Source organism: Nipponia nippon, unplaced genomic scaffold (genome assembly GCF_047370975.1).
Source record: "Nipponia nippon isolate SJK-2023a ecotype South Korea unplaced genomic scaffold, ASM4737097v1 scaffold_6, whole genome shotgun sequence".
NCBI lineage: Eukaryota > Metazoa > Chordata > Aves > Pelecaniformes > Threskiornithidae > Nipponia > Nipponia nippon.
The window spans coordinates 54617654-54633894 of NW_028262380.1; the positions used below are offsets into that span (position 1 = coordinate 54617654).

General features: G+C 41.9%; 1 protein-coding gene across 3 annotated transcripts in view; it reads left to right on the top strand.

The window, feature by feature from the left end:
- The first annotated feature begins 4052 nt into the window (after positions 1-4052).
- The window catches only part of RAP1GDS1 (Rap1 GTPase-GDP dissociation stimulator 1), a 102631-nt gene continuing 90442 nt past the window's right edge, over positions 4053-16241 (top strand). For 2 of the 3 annotated variants that reach the window (XM_087735691.1, XM_087735692.1), the window contains exon 1: positions 4053-4317. In XM_087735691.1, coding sequence (XP_087591817.1) covers positions 4314-4317 — 4 coding nt within the window. In that variant the 5' untranslated portion in view covers positions 4053-4313. The remainder of the gene's footprint in view (positions 4318-16241) is intronic. The other variant, XM_087735694.1, reaches the window with a different exon arrangement.

Below are 16241 nucleotides of genomic sequence, written 5' to 3' on the forward strand. Positions count from 1 at the left end.
GAAGAAAGCGCGAGATACTGGTCATTCAAAAAGTCCCAGATTTTCAGGCCAGAAAGGGTTACTGAAATCTTTTAGCATGACGCACAATGCATACACACTGACACATAACACACACAGATTTTTTTCTTCAGCCAGATTAAAGCTTTGCTTTTTGGAAGTTTGGGAATGAGAGATACAAAAACCCCATGAGTTTCTCAGACTTCACTTTCCCAGGTCAGCCATTCTGGTATTTAAATTGCACTCACAGCTAGGAAGTTGTACCTTATGTCAAGGTTGGAGTTTTCTAATTTCAACTTCCAGAGCTTACCAGAAAGGCTTTATCATGAATACTTACACACCGGATATGGGAACATGAATGAGTTATCATAGAACAAGGTCAGGTGTTCACTTCTGTATTAATAAGTGCTCTTATCCCATGGAAAATGTGAGGCAGCTTACTCTCAGGGAGAAGAACATCAAGTCATCCCTGGCAACACTTTTTCCCTGTGCACACTTTGTTGTCTTCCCATTCACGTATCACAGGAAGATCTCAAGAAGTAGCTTGTCCTGTTTTCCATGTGCAAGTTCACAGACAGCCCTGCACTGCTTCCACCTCTAGTTTTACAAGAACTAAAATTTGTCAAGGTGCCAGGACTCAGAGGGTTGTCTGTGCCTCGAGGAAACAAGGGGTAAAGCGCTACCCACACCTCTGCTTTCTTTGCCCCTCCTTACTTACGGAACAAGCTGTGACAGCCTATTCCCATCAGATGATCCAAATTCCACTAAGTTACAGTACCATATCATATTTCCCTATGTATTCGAGCATCCCAACATCCTCCTGTTGCTCATGTAGGTTTCTAACATCAGCACAGAGGCAATTAAAAATGTATTCCTTACATGCGCCTTTGTGCCAAATTAAATGATATAATGTATGCAAGAAGATTGTCAAGGAGTTGCTATGTCAGGGGTGAGGAGATGTGCTGAGAATTTGAAACTGACGCAAGATATGAAAAAGAAAACTCAGGAAGTAGTAAGCACTGGAAGGTCACTTTGACCCAATTTTCTATTTTCTTGAAGGACATCAGACATAGTGTTTGGGAGAGCAGAGACAGCACTTGTTAATCACTTCATAATTTCTGTAGTCTACAACTCAGTTTTCACAGCTGCATTACAAGCGCAGAAACAAGCAGTGATCTCATAAGCTCTCCTAAAGGATATTTTTATGAAAGAATCTTTCATTCTCTTCCCCACTGCTGAAATTAAACATCCCCCGAAATCCACAGAATGTGCTTGTACAGGTTTCTTCCCAATTTCTATTGCAAACCTCACTAGTAACTTAATACATTGTTTCTCGTTCCCAGTTTTCCTCAAAAACTTGTTTTTTAATTATTTTTTTCCATGATGAATACATCAAGAACATCATAATTTCGTTGTTTTTAATGAGATATTCTCACAGGTATCACTGCACCACACTTCACAGGTGCTAATCACTTTAAAAAAATGCAGCGCACTGATTTTGTGCATTATCTTCTATAGATATGGTATCTAAAGCCTCTCATGAAGACTCCTTTCCCTTTTGCACTATGTCATAAGTACATACAGGATCTTGCATTCAACTGCAAGAATGGCAGGTCTTTATTTGGATTTTTTTACAACAGCCCCTTTGTTTTGTTGTAAACTTGTACCTAATTGAGAGATTGACAAAAAATAAGTCCTCAGCTCCTTTGGAGTTTTCTTTCTCTCCTAGAATTAATAAACACTCAAAAAAGATAAAAAAAGTCTCCCTAGTTTTGCACGGTTCTTTTGGATCCACTAAAAACAATTATAATCAAAGACCTTCTGTAGTGCCAGGCCTCTTTCTGGCAATTTTTTTTGAAAGCAGAACTCTTTAGAAGTCACTGCCCTCAAAATCTTGTCTTGGAGCAGGTAACAGTCTTACCTTTCTGGGTCTTGCAAAGATATGTGTGTGCATTTCAATCAGGACATGCAAGTAAACTTGTGAAACCCATGCATTTTACAGATTGCTGTGATTTATCCAAGGTATGCAAGTGGGAAATAATATGGAATAATATGTGGAATATCTCCTCCATGATCCCTCAGAGGCAGATCAGTAAGAACAGAATTTCACTGCCTTTTTCCCCAGACAAGTAAAGGAAACATCTGGGACACGGTTATAAAGCCAAAGCACAATCTACTGCTGAGTGGAAGAAATAAGGAGGCAAAAACATAGGACAAAGATGAATTTCAGGCAAGATTTGAGAACAGATGAAAGCAGAAAAATACAACTTTCCACCACTTAGACTCATTTAAGAATCCCTGTATTTTATTAGGTACTGAATTAGACAAACCCTGCAGTTAAAAACCCAACATGTTCTGGTTTAAATTTTCTGCAGTCGTAGTGCAATGAAAACAGCAACAAAAGTGTTTTAGTTGTCTAGCCATTGTAAGAACATACTAATTTTCAGTATCAGCTGATCATAAAATTACATATCTTCAGTGTCAAGTTCTGCATAGTGGCACAGCGGTTAACCCCGGTGAAGTCAACTGCAAAATTCTGCTGATGTCCTAAGGAAAGAGTCAGTGAATCATAGTGCTACACTAAAGTAAACGGACAAACCCCAACATGTTCAGTCTGTACTCCGCAGAAGGACTGATGAATTATTCTTTGCTTGTCACATCACACTGCCCTTTTACAGGCATGAAAGCTCCCAGGACCTCTTCCAGAGAGGAAACCCCTGGCAGCTGCTGACTGCTGGTGAAAAGGACTACTGGTGTCACTTGTGAAGCCACTGTGGGGGCTGACTCACCCGCAACTTCTTTTTGCATTGCTCATCTGAATTGTCCCTGGCCTATCCATTTCTATAGAGCAAGCAAAACCCTCTATCATACTCTTTGGTCCTACTCTATTTAACCATACTTCAGGATTTACTCAGGTAAACCTCTGAATACATAAATATGGAAAGATTTGGAAAAAGTGAAAATGCTGCAAGAGCTACTCAATTAATTTCACCCCCCCCAAAATGGTTTCCAGTGAAAGCACTATAACGAGAGGACTGTAACAACAAACAGTTCCTCATTGTTCCCTGCGTTATAGAGACCGAGTATCCCAGGGCAGAAAGGAAGGGCGAACAGTGAATACAAGGATTAATTTTCTCGTTAAAAATGCCTTCCACACATGACGACCTTGTGCAGAAGCCTTTCAGTTTTGGGTATAAAACTCATAATGTTGGTTCAGCAAAACGTACAGCAATTGGACTTCACCTGGTGGTTTCCTCCACTGATTCCTTTCCTCACATAGCCCACCCAAAAACGGCTTTTCCATCCAGCTTCATCCCCCCTCCTGCAAAATGCTCCTCTTTAAGTCCATATTCTTAAATACGAATTTAAACGCCCCACTCCCCGTTTTTAAACCACTCCCCCCCCTCGCCCCGGGACACCGGGCTTGCGCCCCGACCCAGCGGCGAGGGCTGCAGGGAGGGAGCCTCGGCGGGGCCTGGGCCTTTGCAGCAGCTCCGAAGAGGCGGCTGCCTGCCTGCCTGCCCGCCCGCCCGCCCAACGACCGCAGACCCAGCCGCGGCCCTGTCAGCGCCCGTTGCCCCACCGCCTAACCCCGTCTTCAGCCCCGCTCTCCTTCACCGGCCAACAGCGCCGACCGCAAGCCGCAGCCGAGGCAGGCTGCTTTCCACAAAACGCTGAGCGATGGCCAGCACCGCAGAAAAATCCCTCCCGCCGCCCGGTAGATAAAACCTCAGCCCCTTCTCCCCGGAGGACCCGGACAGGTGTGGGGCGGCGGGAAAAGAGAAGAACGGCCTCAGGCGCCCGCAGCGCGAGGGGGTACCACGCCACGCGCCCTCGCAGCCGTTACTAACGGTCGGACCGGCGCCCCTGACTCCTCCACCGCCATGCCAGCCCCCGGCCCGGCGGGCAGCCCCACCCCAGCCCCGCTAACAAAGGAGGCCCGGGGCCGCGGCGAGGGGCGGGTGCCACCGCTCCCCGCGGGGACCCGCCCCCCCCGCTCCCTCCTCCCCAGCCGGGGGCGCTGCCGCCGGCCCCGCACCGCCTCATCCCTCCGTGGCTGCCCGCCCCTCCCCGGCGGCGGCAGCGGGCGGCGGCAGGGTGCCGCCGGGCGGGCGGGGTGTCTCCCAGGCGGCCTTGCCCGGATGTGCTACCCTGACTCATAGTCGCGCCGCACGCAGGCTCCGCTCCGCGCCGCTGCCGCGCCCGCCCCGCTCCGCGCACACGCCTCCCGCGCCTCCCTCCGCGCCAGCGGAGAGGCGGCGGCAGCAGCAGGAGGGGAAGGAGGAGGAGGAGGAGGAGGAGGCCGCGGCGGCACCATGGGTAAGTCGCCCCAGCTCCGCGCTGTGTAGCCCCCTGCCGCCGCCCCTCTGCCCCCGGAGGCCGCCGCCCGCTCGTCTCTGGCGGGCGGGGAGAGGCGACCGGTGCAACTTCCTCATCGGCCGCCTTCCTCCCCTCCGCGCCTCAGCCCGGGAGCAGGGGCTGGGCGGCAGCGGGGCTCCGCGGAGCCCTCCTGGACACTGCCCTGGCCCCTGCCCGGCCCCTGCCCCTGCGGCGCAAAGTTTCCGCGGCTGCTGCGCTGCTGCCGGCCGGCCCCGCCTGCCGGCTCTGCCCCCGCCCGGCCCCTGGCCGGTCAGCCCCGTGGTGCTCCCCGGACGGCACTCGCCGTCCTGGGTCTGAATTCAAGTGGGTTAGAGGAAAGATAAATTCCCCGAGTGCGAAGGGAGGTTCAGAGCAAGGAGTTATGTAAGGCACCCCCAGGGCGCTTTCCCAGTTACTGTTTGCATAATGGAGACAGTTGGGGTAATATATTTAGGAGATTAGTTTATAATCTCCGTTCATTGTTTGTGGAAGACACAAGGATCCTCGTATTTCTCTGGCTTTTAGAAAGAGCATTACTCATGCCTACAAATGCAGCCATATTACCTCTGCCTTTTTTATCTTAAGATTGTAAATTAAGTAGTTTCACACTGATCGCCACTTGCATGGAGCTTCCAACAAATGCCATGTGAATCTAGGCAGTATAGTATTTGATTTTTCTTTACAAAGTGCTCAGTGAATTTCTCTGGCCTTCTCCACCTCTTCCTCTTGCACAAACTGCAGCTCTCCTGGTATTAAACAGCCACCGTAAAACAGATTTGCCAGGAATCTGGCTGTAGCGTAGATCCCAGAGATGGATAAGGAGTGCCCCTCTTGAGCTGCCAAAGACCCAGCCAGCCTGCCAAATGTGGTGGTGGGATCTAGGTTGCAGATCCAGAGGGCAAGGAACTGTGGTTCGCTGCCAGGGTAAGGAGGTGGCAGTTCCTGAATTCGGCTCAGGGGTTTGACATCAGCACTTCACATCAGCACTTCCTGTGGCCTTAGGTAAATCGGTAGTTTCTTTGCAGATCACACACATCTTTCACTTTTAACTAGAAGTTTCCACGGCAAGAAGCAGTTGCAGTGCCTAGTTTTTCTGATTGTGAAATGAGGATAAATACTTATTTAACTCCTTTAAAACAATGGAGAACCTTTGGAGAATGCTTCAAATTAGAAGCTGCCAGGGTCAGGCATGAGGAATAACTATCAGATTTTATCAGAATTAGGTAAAACTATAAAAATGTAGTGAAGGTATCTCTTTTCATGTGGGTGGAAAAGACAAGACACCAGGATTTGGTTTGCATGTTTTGTGTCTCCATTCACAAAGTAGGACTATTAATCTCATCATTCTGGTCAAAGTCTAGTTGTAGCTAAATCTGTTTTGGCTTCCAAAAGTAAAAACTTAAGGGCATCAGCTAAAAGTTGTTCAGAAAAGCTGGTGCAGAATGAGCACAGCACTCCTTTGTAGATTAGACGATGCTTCAGTTGCAGGCAAGTTTGTAAACAGTTTGAGAATCTGTTACAGCTTGATGCATAAGAGTAGTTACAGTTATTTTCAGAAAGACTGAAATAATTTTCCTGTAGAATCTATCAGCACCTGTCCATAATTGCCCAGAGAGATTCCTTGTGAAAATATAGAGGAAGCTTTTTTTCCCCCCTCACTTCTTTGCATATCAGGGCCTGATTCCACTGTCTTTAAAATCAAGGCAAACTCTAAGTAGCCTCTGCAGCAGATCTTGTCGCTCTGAGGAGCAAGTGGCACAGACTGAAATCAGTTTCACCTTGGCTGGCAACTAACAATGACTTCCCATGTTTATGATCTATGTTTAAGCTCATACGATCAGTGCACTAGCTTCCCTCATTCAGCTTATAGTATTCTGTTTGGTAACACATTGCATAAAAGCTGAAGATCCGTAGAATTAAATCAAGGATAAATTTGTTCTTCCTATAGCTTGTATATCATTCCATAAATCGTGCTCAATAAACAAGCCTTTGTGGCAGAGACTGCAGTAATGTCTTATGGTTAAACATATGGTCTGTTCTGTATTTATGAAGGCTGGCATGGAATTAGCTGGTTTGTATACTAATGATATAAAATGGAAGCCCAAGCAGGTATTTTCTAACTCCAATCAAAAGATTTCTGTCATTAAAAAGACTTATTATGTATACATGGATCTGCATTATCTTTACTGTATAGAAATATCTCTGCTGCCACTCTGGTTCCACGTGTGTATTCCTCTGAAGACATTCTTGTGGCAGTTGTTTCCTCCTAGAGGACAGTGATTTCCTCTCATTAATATCAGTTCTTTCCAAAATTATCATTTTTGTTGCTTGCATTTATAGTTTTTAAAGTTGTGTCTGAGTACAGTTTAAACAATATTCAACTTTTGGCTTTGAGGGGCAAATTGCCTTAAGTACTCCTGGCAGCAGAGCATTTTGAATACTTGAGATGCCATGTGCACCACCAATACTTTACTTCTGTTTTTATAAGAACAATTAGAGGTTTTTACTTTTCGGTTAATAATGTAACGCTTCGGTTTCACAATGAATGGCCCCTTTCCCTCGTTAATTCTTGTTTTTAACCTCAAAAAACACAACTGGTATACTCATGCAAACACACTGTATCCAAGAAAATCTTTCTATTTTAGAGCAGTGGCCTGTGGAGGTTGTTTTAAGGAGTCTGCACTTATTCCACAGACATTAATTAATAAAATAAAAATCAGGAACTTGGTTACGTGTTGACCACTCAACAGTAATCCATTGGCCCCAAAAGGTGGGGAAATACCACGTATGAGAGTTTGTATGTAGAATGCAAATACTTTTTTTGTTTTGTTTTTTATGGCAGGTATCAGTTTGTTTGAAGTGTCGATGTTATAGTCTGTAATAGTGAAAGCTCATAAAAAATATTCTTCCGTTTTGGGAGTACTGGTTTTGTTAGCAGGGAATGGAAGGCAGCCTCTGCTCTGATGAGGCTTAATACACACTTAGGTGCTTAGTTGGGCAACAAACTGCAAAAGCAACCTGCTAAACTCTTTTTTTACAATACCTAGCAGTACTAGCACAATGACAAGATATGTAAGGTACACAGGCTATAAAGTAGACGGATTTATTTAAGTACTGTCCATTTAGCTACACTGTTGTCACAACAAAGGTTTGTATTGCCCCCCTCCTCCCAACATACTCAATTTTCTCTCACATTTTCCCTGAAGAATTACCATGTGCAACTATGTATCAACTTTTGGGGTCAGCCTGGTGGTTGTCAAACACCAAATCCAAACTGAACCACAGACCAGGGTGTAACAACCCACTGCCTGTCTTTAGGACATTGGTTCATGAAACAAAGGAGGCAGGAGGGTGTGAAGTTTCAGGCATGGCTGTGTGCAATATTGCTTTTGGGAAGGTAGGAATAAACCTGCCTGCTTTTTATTAAACGATGTAATTGGTAGCCTCAGACATGAGAGGAATGAAAGCTAATGAAGAAAGTCTTCCATCATGAGAGCTCTTTTGCTAGTTTTCTTACAAGAGACGCAAGTCGACCTAATAAACTGCTTGGAAAAGAGATATATCAATTGCACAGATAATTTTTAGTTCTTTTAAAGTTTTTGCTAAAACAATGAGACTTCTAACACCACCAGCATATTAGTTCTAGCCAGGCAGAATACACCAATTTAAGCCAGTATAAAATGTTGTATTAGCATTTCCTAAAAATGAGACTGATTTTGACAAAAGTCTTGTCTTTAAAGCACAAACACAGAGGAAGTTGCTTTTAGACTGCATCTCTTTTGCTTCAGTAATGTTCCTCGAAGTGTGCTTCTGAAGCAGCCAGAGAGGTTAGGTTAGTTCTGACTGACCTTCCTTAATGAATACTGTTCCTGTGTTCAGCCCAATATTTGTGATCTTTTTTTATTATGTGAGACTGAAATCAACCAATTTTGTCTTTAGCTTTAGGTTAAAGGCTTCATTCACAAGTATGTTTCCTGAGAACAGAATATTCAGAGGTAGTTTCAGAAGTCTCTGAGGAACATCTGGCTTTCTGTAGTGTCAAAATAAAAGTGGAAAGAGAAAGAGCAAAAGAACAGCTGAACCTGAAGGAAACAAAGCAGTAATAATGGAAATGAGAAAGCTACCAAGACAAGAGACAAGAATAGAAGGGAACAAAAATCCCTTAAGGGAAACGTGTGGAGGGAGAGAAATACTAGAAGCAGAAGAAAGACAGGGATGATAGATGGATGAATAGAACAACAGAGGACAGAAATAGGAGAAAGAAATGAGGAGCTCTACTCTATGTCATGTCCCCCCCCAAAAAAAAAGTTAAGAAAATAGTTGGGGTATAAATGTAAATAAAATCAGATCATTTTTACCCTCTTTTTTTTGTAGTACCATTTGGCTGCTGCTGACAGTCCTTCAGAAGACTCAGAATAATTTTCCATCTTCCTCAAGTAAAGCTGATTTATTTCTTGAAGTTCTGAGAATTTAATTATTTGTAAATATGTAAAAAAAAAAAAAGAGATTAACATAAACTAGCATTTGTTCAATAGAGGGGAAAATAATGTCATCGCTGTTTGACAGGAGAGAGTGCTATGGAGATTCATCTGTGGCATCTGTCAAGAAGGTTCGTTGTTATCCCTTCTTAACTCTGTCGCAGGATGTAGTTCATGTTTAAGGATGACAAAGGGACATTGGACAGTGACCCAGTTACTTACGTAAGAGAAAACCCACTTTCCACTGTTGACTAGTCCACCTGGGTCTGTTCACATGCTGCGTGCTCAAGAAAACGAGCATCCCTGGTGCCTTGATAGTCTTGGAGGCATTATGTTTCAGATTCTAACTTGTTTCCGGATTAAAATAGATTAGAAACTACATCTAAACTTCTGGAAATTAGGAGTCTTAAAATGTTGATGTGTGTTCTCCAGCTAATGGGGAATTTTTTTTAATGAGAGTTTGAATTTTAATTAGACAAGAAGCTTTTCCTAGTAGGGGATTTCATAAGTAGCAGCTTTCACTGCAAGGACAATCTGCCAGGGCCTCTTTTTGTTAAATATGGTCTAGAAAATTGTTTCTATTTACAAATTTTGATGTAATGGCAACCAAACAAAATTTGTTTTGGTACAGTAAAATGACAGTTAAATGCCACAGACTTCTGAATGTTGAAGTTCCTTTTAGTGCAAAAAATAGCTGATGTGTATTAGAACTTACGTGCGCTCCAGATATGCCTAATAGAATTTGTAAACTGTCCGAAACAAATGGCTGTGTTTCAAGGAGCCTCAAAGCCGTGCACACAGCCTGGCGACGCTTGTTCAGCCTGAGAGTTGTGCGGTTCTAGTTTAGGGAGCTTTGAAGTTGTGCAGAAACCCTGGTGATCTCATACCGTTCTTAAGCTGTAGTTCAAGTAGATTACAAAGTTGGCAGATATCCAGAAGAATTTGTCAAGTCTATAAACCAGATAACTGCTGTTCATTTAACTCCAGAGAGAGTTCAAAATTTAGTGCAGGATGCTTTGGGACCTGCAAATAAATACAGCATACCTTAACTGTACAAGTATAAGGGTGCACTGGCAAGGCATGTGTCTTAGAAATATCTCTGACTTGAAGCACTTTCAGATACCTCTTCTTCACAAATTCTGATAAGAAATGTCAGGGAATAAATGTGTGTGTGTCTGAAGTAGTTGGAATTCAAAATATGCGTAAATTGAAACAATGTGTATGCCCATACAAAGCTGTGTTAAAATTTGCAGTTTAAAATAAATGAAGTGCTTTCATTTCATGCTTTCCATTTCTAGGTTAGACACAAACCTTTTATAAAAATCCCATCTACACATTTAAAAATCAGGGAAAATAAAAAAAAAAAAAATCACACTTTTGCAAAGAAAATATTTTAAGTGATCCATTTCAATATTAGGTTCCATTTTCCTTATATTTCACAGCTCTTACAAGCTTACTGCTTCCTAGTCATGTATTATAGGAACATCTGAGGCATAAGTCAATTCTGAGCTTTTATTAAAACACTGAGCTATTTGTTGTGTTAGTAATAGCTCAGGCAAATTCATGGAAGTTAATCAGTGTTGTTTTAAGTTCATCAGTTGATTCCATCCACTGATACTTGCCAGCCTGATGGATGCAATAATTTTAAAGAAATAAGGTAAATTCGTGTATAATTTTTTTTGTTGACCCTTCCCATCAGTTGACTCAGATTTGACAAGTCATTTCAGCATCTGATTAAATCCAGTTAAGCAAGTGCTTAAATTCACATGGTGAATAGCACCCTTTCTTTCAGGCTTATTGCCTGTGCTCTACAAATGTAGTTGGGAGTAACACTGGACAGAGAGATGGAGACTGAGTGAGAAGACTGAGATTCCTGGAGGAGAGCAGCTAAGGAATATAGGATGGATGACATGATGAGGATTGAACAAAACCTTGGAGAAATTTGTCAGGGTCGCCAATGAGCCTGTGGGGCACAGGCCTGTGTTTGGAAGACCTGGGGAGGTGACAGCTCAATGCCTCCTGGTAGTCTTGAGTTTGCATATCCACTGTCAGCCGCCTGTGCATTTTTATGGCCTTCCTGATAGACTAATACGGGAGCATCAGGGCACAAAACCTGCAGTTGAAAATCCCATCCTTATCGCATTCTTCACCTTTCAGTAAATGTCTTTACCTCTAGAATATACCAGTCCAAAAAAAATCCCAGATATAACAGAATACTCATCCTTCTCTTATCTTACCTTCCATACATTAGAGGTCTACAGTTGGAAGAGAACTCTGTCATATCTGGCACTTCACAAACTCCGTTCTACCCCTTTTGCCCTTAATTATACCCAGACTGGAAACTAAAATTGCATTGTACCGTATGGATTAATTCTGTTACAACATTTTGTGGACGAAAGCTGAAAATTCTGCTAGCCTAGCTATTTAACATAAATATCAAAAACCATAAAACGTGACCACCTGCAAGCCTTTATGGTCTCTAGGGTGAGTGGAGTGTTTGGCTGGGGAGGTCTGCATGTTGCTGAGGGTGGCCTGCTCCCTGGCAGCTACAAAGTCCTCTTGGTAGCGTATTTAGAAACACTTCCTGTCTTTGATGTGGGACATGACAGTCCAGTGACTTAAATTAATACAACTATTTTAACATTTCTAGCCTTAAATGCAACCTTACAAGTCATGTAAGTGTACGTGTCACTATTTACAGGGCCAGTAGTGCACCTGTTCCCTTCTCTGGCCTTGCTAAGTTAATTCCCATATCCCTTCTCTATGGAGAAATCCCATCGTACTGGCAGTCAACAGCACCCAGTACCCTGCAGGCATAGCTTGAGTTCAGTACTGCCAAATAGCTACTTGTGCTACATGAAGGCTTTGGAACGATTTCCTTAAATCAAAATGCTGTTTTATCTTGACAGCAGGAACAAAGCATGGGGAGAGAAGAGAGTTTTAAAACCAAAGCAGGATTGTACACATCTTTCTTATCTAAATCTTCCCTGTCCACAGAATGTTTAACTTACCCCTCCTGGGCCTCTGGAGAAACTGACTGAAGTCAGTCTTCTGAGTCCTGTGTACTTGGTAATAGCATCTTCGTATCTCTGACCACTTCCTTCAGCAATACTCCGGTGTGCACGCTGGAAGTCACTGGATTGCTGGTCATGTTAGGACCCTGTTGTACAAATACCTAAGATGCCCCTCCTGAACTTCAGTGAGCAATTTAAGAGGAAATGTAGCGAGTGAATGTGACCATCAAGAGGAGTGGCAGCAGCAATGAACAGTTCTGAGGTATTTCCACACTTACCTTTCTTTTTTCCCCTCTCCCCTAAGTAACTAGTAGCTGTTATTTTTCCTCCTTCCTCTCCCATGCTTATGTGTTGGAACTGATTTTAGGATCAGGATGTTGTTCCATGCGGGGGGGGAAAGGCCAACCACAACAGAACACTGGTCTGTGAACACATTCATTGTAAAAATGTCTGGTATCGTTAAATGAATTTAGAAATCCATTAATACGCTTTATACAAATACGTTTGCTCTCATCCTGCAAAACCTGTTGGGCGGTCCCCTTTCCTACCTGGTTCTCCATGAAGCTCAGGGAGAATATACAGACATGCTGGCTTCTGCCATATGGAATTAAGGGAAAAGCAGGTAAATGTTGGCAACTGAGGGAAAGAGATGGAACATGTACATAAGGAATTCCTGACAGGAACCAAGCAGGTTCAGGGCTTTTTTTGGTTTTTGGGGTTTTTTTTAAACCTTCACAATAAAAATTCCATCACCCATTTACAGCAAGATAGTGCTTCAGTCCAATCAAAGATACTAATCAATACATTTATGTGCAGCAGTGCCCAAAATACAGTGTGCACTTGCCAGGCAAAAAACACACTTCTGTGTTACAATGTACTTATTTTCTTCAAGTCTTTTCTATTTTACCTAAGAATCCGTTCTTACTCTTCACATTCCCTTCCACAGCCATTCTGTTCCTTCAGGCTTCTTTATTTCATTGCCCAGTTTTCTATAACGTCTTCTTCCTCTCTGCCTCCTCCAGTTATCTGTTCTTTTCTGTCTTTCCTCCCATCTCCCACTCTCTCTCCTCTGGTTCTGTCTTTATTAATTAAATATCTGACAGCTTCTTCCATCATCTACCCTTTCCACTGTCTTTGTTAGGGGAAGAATTGAAAAACTGGTGCCTCGCTTTCTAATTTCAAGAGCTGAAGTGATTTTTTTATTCTCTTCAGTTAAATACCAGTTGTTTACAACCAGTTTAATATTATGCTTGTTTTGCCTAATGTACAATAAATGAGAATATATAAAAGAATGTACCTCGTAGGAAAGAAATCGTACAGAATTGGGCCCTATTCATGTAAATGCTATTTATACAGCATTCTTGTACCCACACAAAGCCCACACTCAGTACCACTGAAGTCATGGGGATCCTGCTTTTCTGACTCAGCTGTAGTAGATCTTAAACTGTCCTGTTCTGGTGAAACCATGTAAAATGGCATGCATCACCCCATCCTTTCACGAGGCGGTAATATTGGCTCTCTAGTTTATAAAGTTGGGGGGAAAATGGCAGACGTTGGACTGATTTTGACCATCAGAAGCACTGTTAAAATGTCTTTTATTCATAGGTATGATGCTATACTAACACGTAGCATCTGAAGGAACTTGTCAAATGAAGAAAGAGCCATATCCTATGATAAAGAAAATTATTTGGTGAACTTGATTTTTCCTAAAAATTGATGGAATTACATAGTTTATATAATTTGTTATATCAAAGAAGAAACTAATTTAACATGGAGATCATCATATTAGAACATCCTCCTGTAAAAGGAATAGTAAGCACGGTGTCATAAGCTATTAATATACATACAGTGACCTTTGTTCTATCTTGTAGCAGCATAGGGAAAAAGAAAAATTATATTTTCAGAAATCTGTTTCAGAAACTCACTTTATAGCCATCAGATGATGGCTCTTGATGCCAATATTAGGAATCCCTATTTGAAAGACTGCTACACATTATGCTCTTAATGACACATATATTAGAGTGTGGACACTTAATGCTCTGAAGGCAAGAATGGTGGAGAGAAACAAAAAGCAATTCAATACACTTCTTCAGAATGCAGCTTCGTCCCAGAAATTATCTGAAGTGCTTGTTTACCTTTATGAAGGCCATAACTTCTCCTTTTACGAGGAGGGTGAAGGCATCACAGTTCTTTTTTTGGCTGTTGAGAACAAGGTAGAATTTAAGACTTCTTATACAGTCTCTGGAAGAAACTGGGAGAGTTCTCTTGTGAACATAAAATTTGAGTTCAGTGCATGTACCCAGTTCAAAACAGATGGCTGGAGAGAGAAATGCCCTAGATAATACAGCACTTCATGTTAGCAAGGGGCGGCCTGTTTTACTTTTTCTTTTTTTTTTTTTCTTTAAATTGATATTAAATAGGCTTTCTAATAAAAAGCAACAGCTGTGGACTACTGGATTGTTTTTAGCCTACTTAGCTCTTCCAGTTCTGAACAGTTTTCTGTACTTTAGTGATTACAACAGCAAGGTGTCACTTGGAAGCCAGCATACTTAGCAACTATTTAAACTAAACTGCTTTCTTTTCTAAAATCAGAAATAGGCATCAACGAAACAGCATTTTTGGCTGTACATAAAGAACTTGCTGGATTTTTTGAAAGCTGGTTAATAGGCACATTTTACAAAACTACTTAATCTTTGGCAGGTTTTTTGAAACAGGCTTTTCTGTCTGACCCTTTTTATGCCTTAAAAAAATAAATAAATGAGTCTATTAATTTTTTTCCCATTACCAGAAATTTATTTCTTACAATCAGAAATATGCTGAGGAGCCTGCTTGTGGATTCAGATTAGACTCTTTTTGGGCAGACATGTAACTCTCAGAGATGTAACTCTGAGATCAAGGATTAGATATCAAACTTGAAAATTCAGGAATTCTTGCAAGCTCCTGATTTTCTTCCTTCTTTCTTCTCCCCAGACGCATGTACTTCTTGCAAAAGCAGCCGTTGTAACAAAACAGGCCTCTTCTGATTTTGATCACAGTTTGGAATTAAAATATTTTTGTTTTAACACTTAATTGTTGGCCTCTTAAAGAACAATCAGAATAGGTTTTTGATGGCTACTATGGTTATTGTATTTATAAAACAGTAAAAGATTCTGTACTTCTTAGGCTTTGATCATGTAGGATATGGTGGACTTCAGTGTTATTCTCTATCACCTTCAGAGGGTCAGTGCAAGTTTAGAAGCCAAATTTTGCTTGTTTACATGAGCATACTATTCTGCTCTGTATTTGTGGAACTAATTTGTCCCCAGAATTCGGCATATCATTTGAATCTTTTCATTCTAGAGGTTTCTGCTGCTTCATCTAATGCAATCTAAGGGTAACGTAAAACCATCAGACAACAAGGTCTGGTTGCTTTGACATGAAAGATCTGCATGCTCAACACAGAGCTTATAAAGAGGCATTAATCTAATGAAAGTAAAACTTTTTATTCAGTGCTGAGACATGACTTCTTTAAATTGAATACAGCAAACTCTATCGAATGACAGGTTTAAGTGTGTGTTGTAGTTTTAAATGATGCTGTATTGCAGTGCTTTAAGTGACCTGGTCGCAGAGCATTTAGAAAAGGTAATCTGTTGAAACCAGCTTTGCTGCTGAAATCTCTGTGTAGTCAGATTATGGCCTCAGTTCCCCATTGCCCTGTATTATGCATAAATTGACTGCAAATTTGATTTAAGATGGTAATTGGGCCCAAATTGTAGCTTTTATATTCTGCCTGGGCATAAATGACCATAGGATAATGGATAATAAAGTGATGGGTAATAAAATGATGCCCATGGTGCCTTCATATTTGAGATGACTTGAAGTCTCATTTTTAAATACTCATGATGGTTTAGTAGAATTAAAGGTTTTAAGATCTGCATACAGTTTTGAGGCTGCAGTGACTCACAGCTGTGGAAGCCAGAAAAAGCTGCAGATGTTTGGTACACTGGAGAATTTGCGGCACAAGGGGATTAGGAGTTGTGTTCTCAAAAGACAAGTCAGTTCAGTGTATCATGATGTCAGACACAGATGAGGAAATCTGACTTCTCATGCATTAGAGAGAAAAGGTAGATCTGCTGGCCGTGAGTGACAAAGAGACAGTTACTGAAAAGGTAAGAGCACTGAGCTCTATCATTTAAAAAAAATCCTCTTCAGAGGGATGTATAAACATTAATTCATCTAAATAGCCTTTTAAGTGAGAGAGTAAAGATAACATTATGTTTAACTACATGAAAAGTGAAGCAGGGAAATAAAACCAAACTCAAATTTAGCCCTCCCCCCACAATCTGTTTCTTTAAAAAAGTGGAAAAAAAACCAAGACCAAGACAGTAGATTGTAAAAAGGTGTCTTCCTCTCT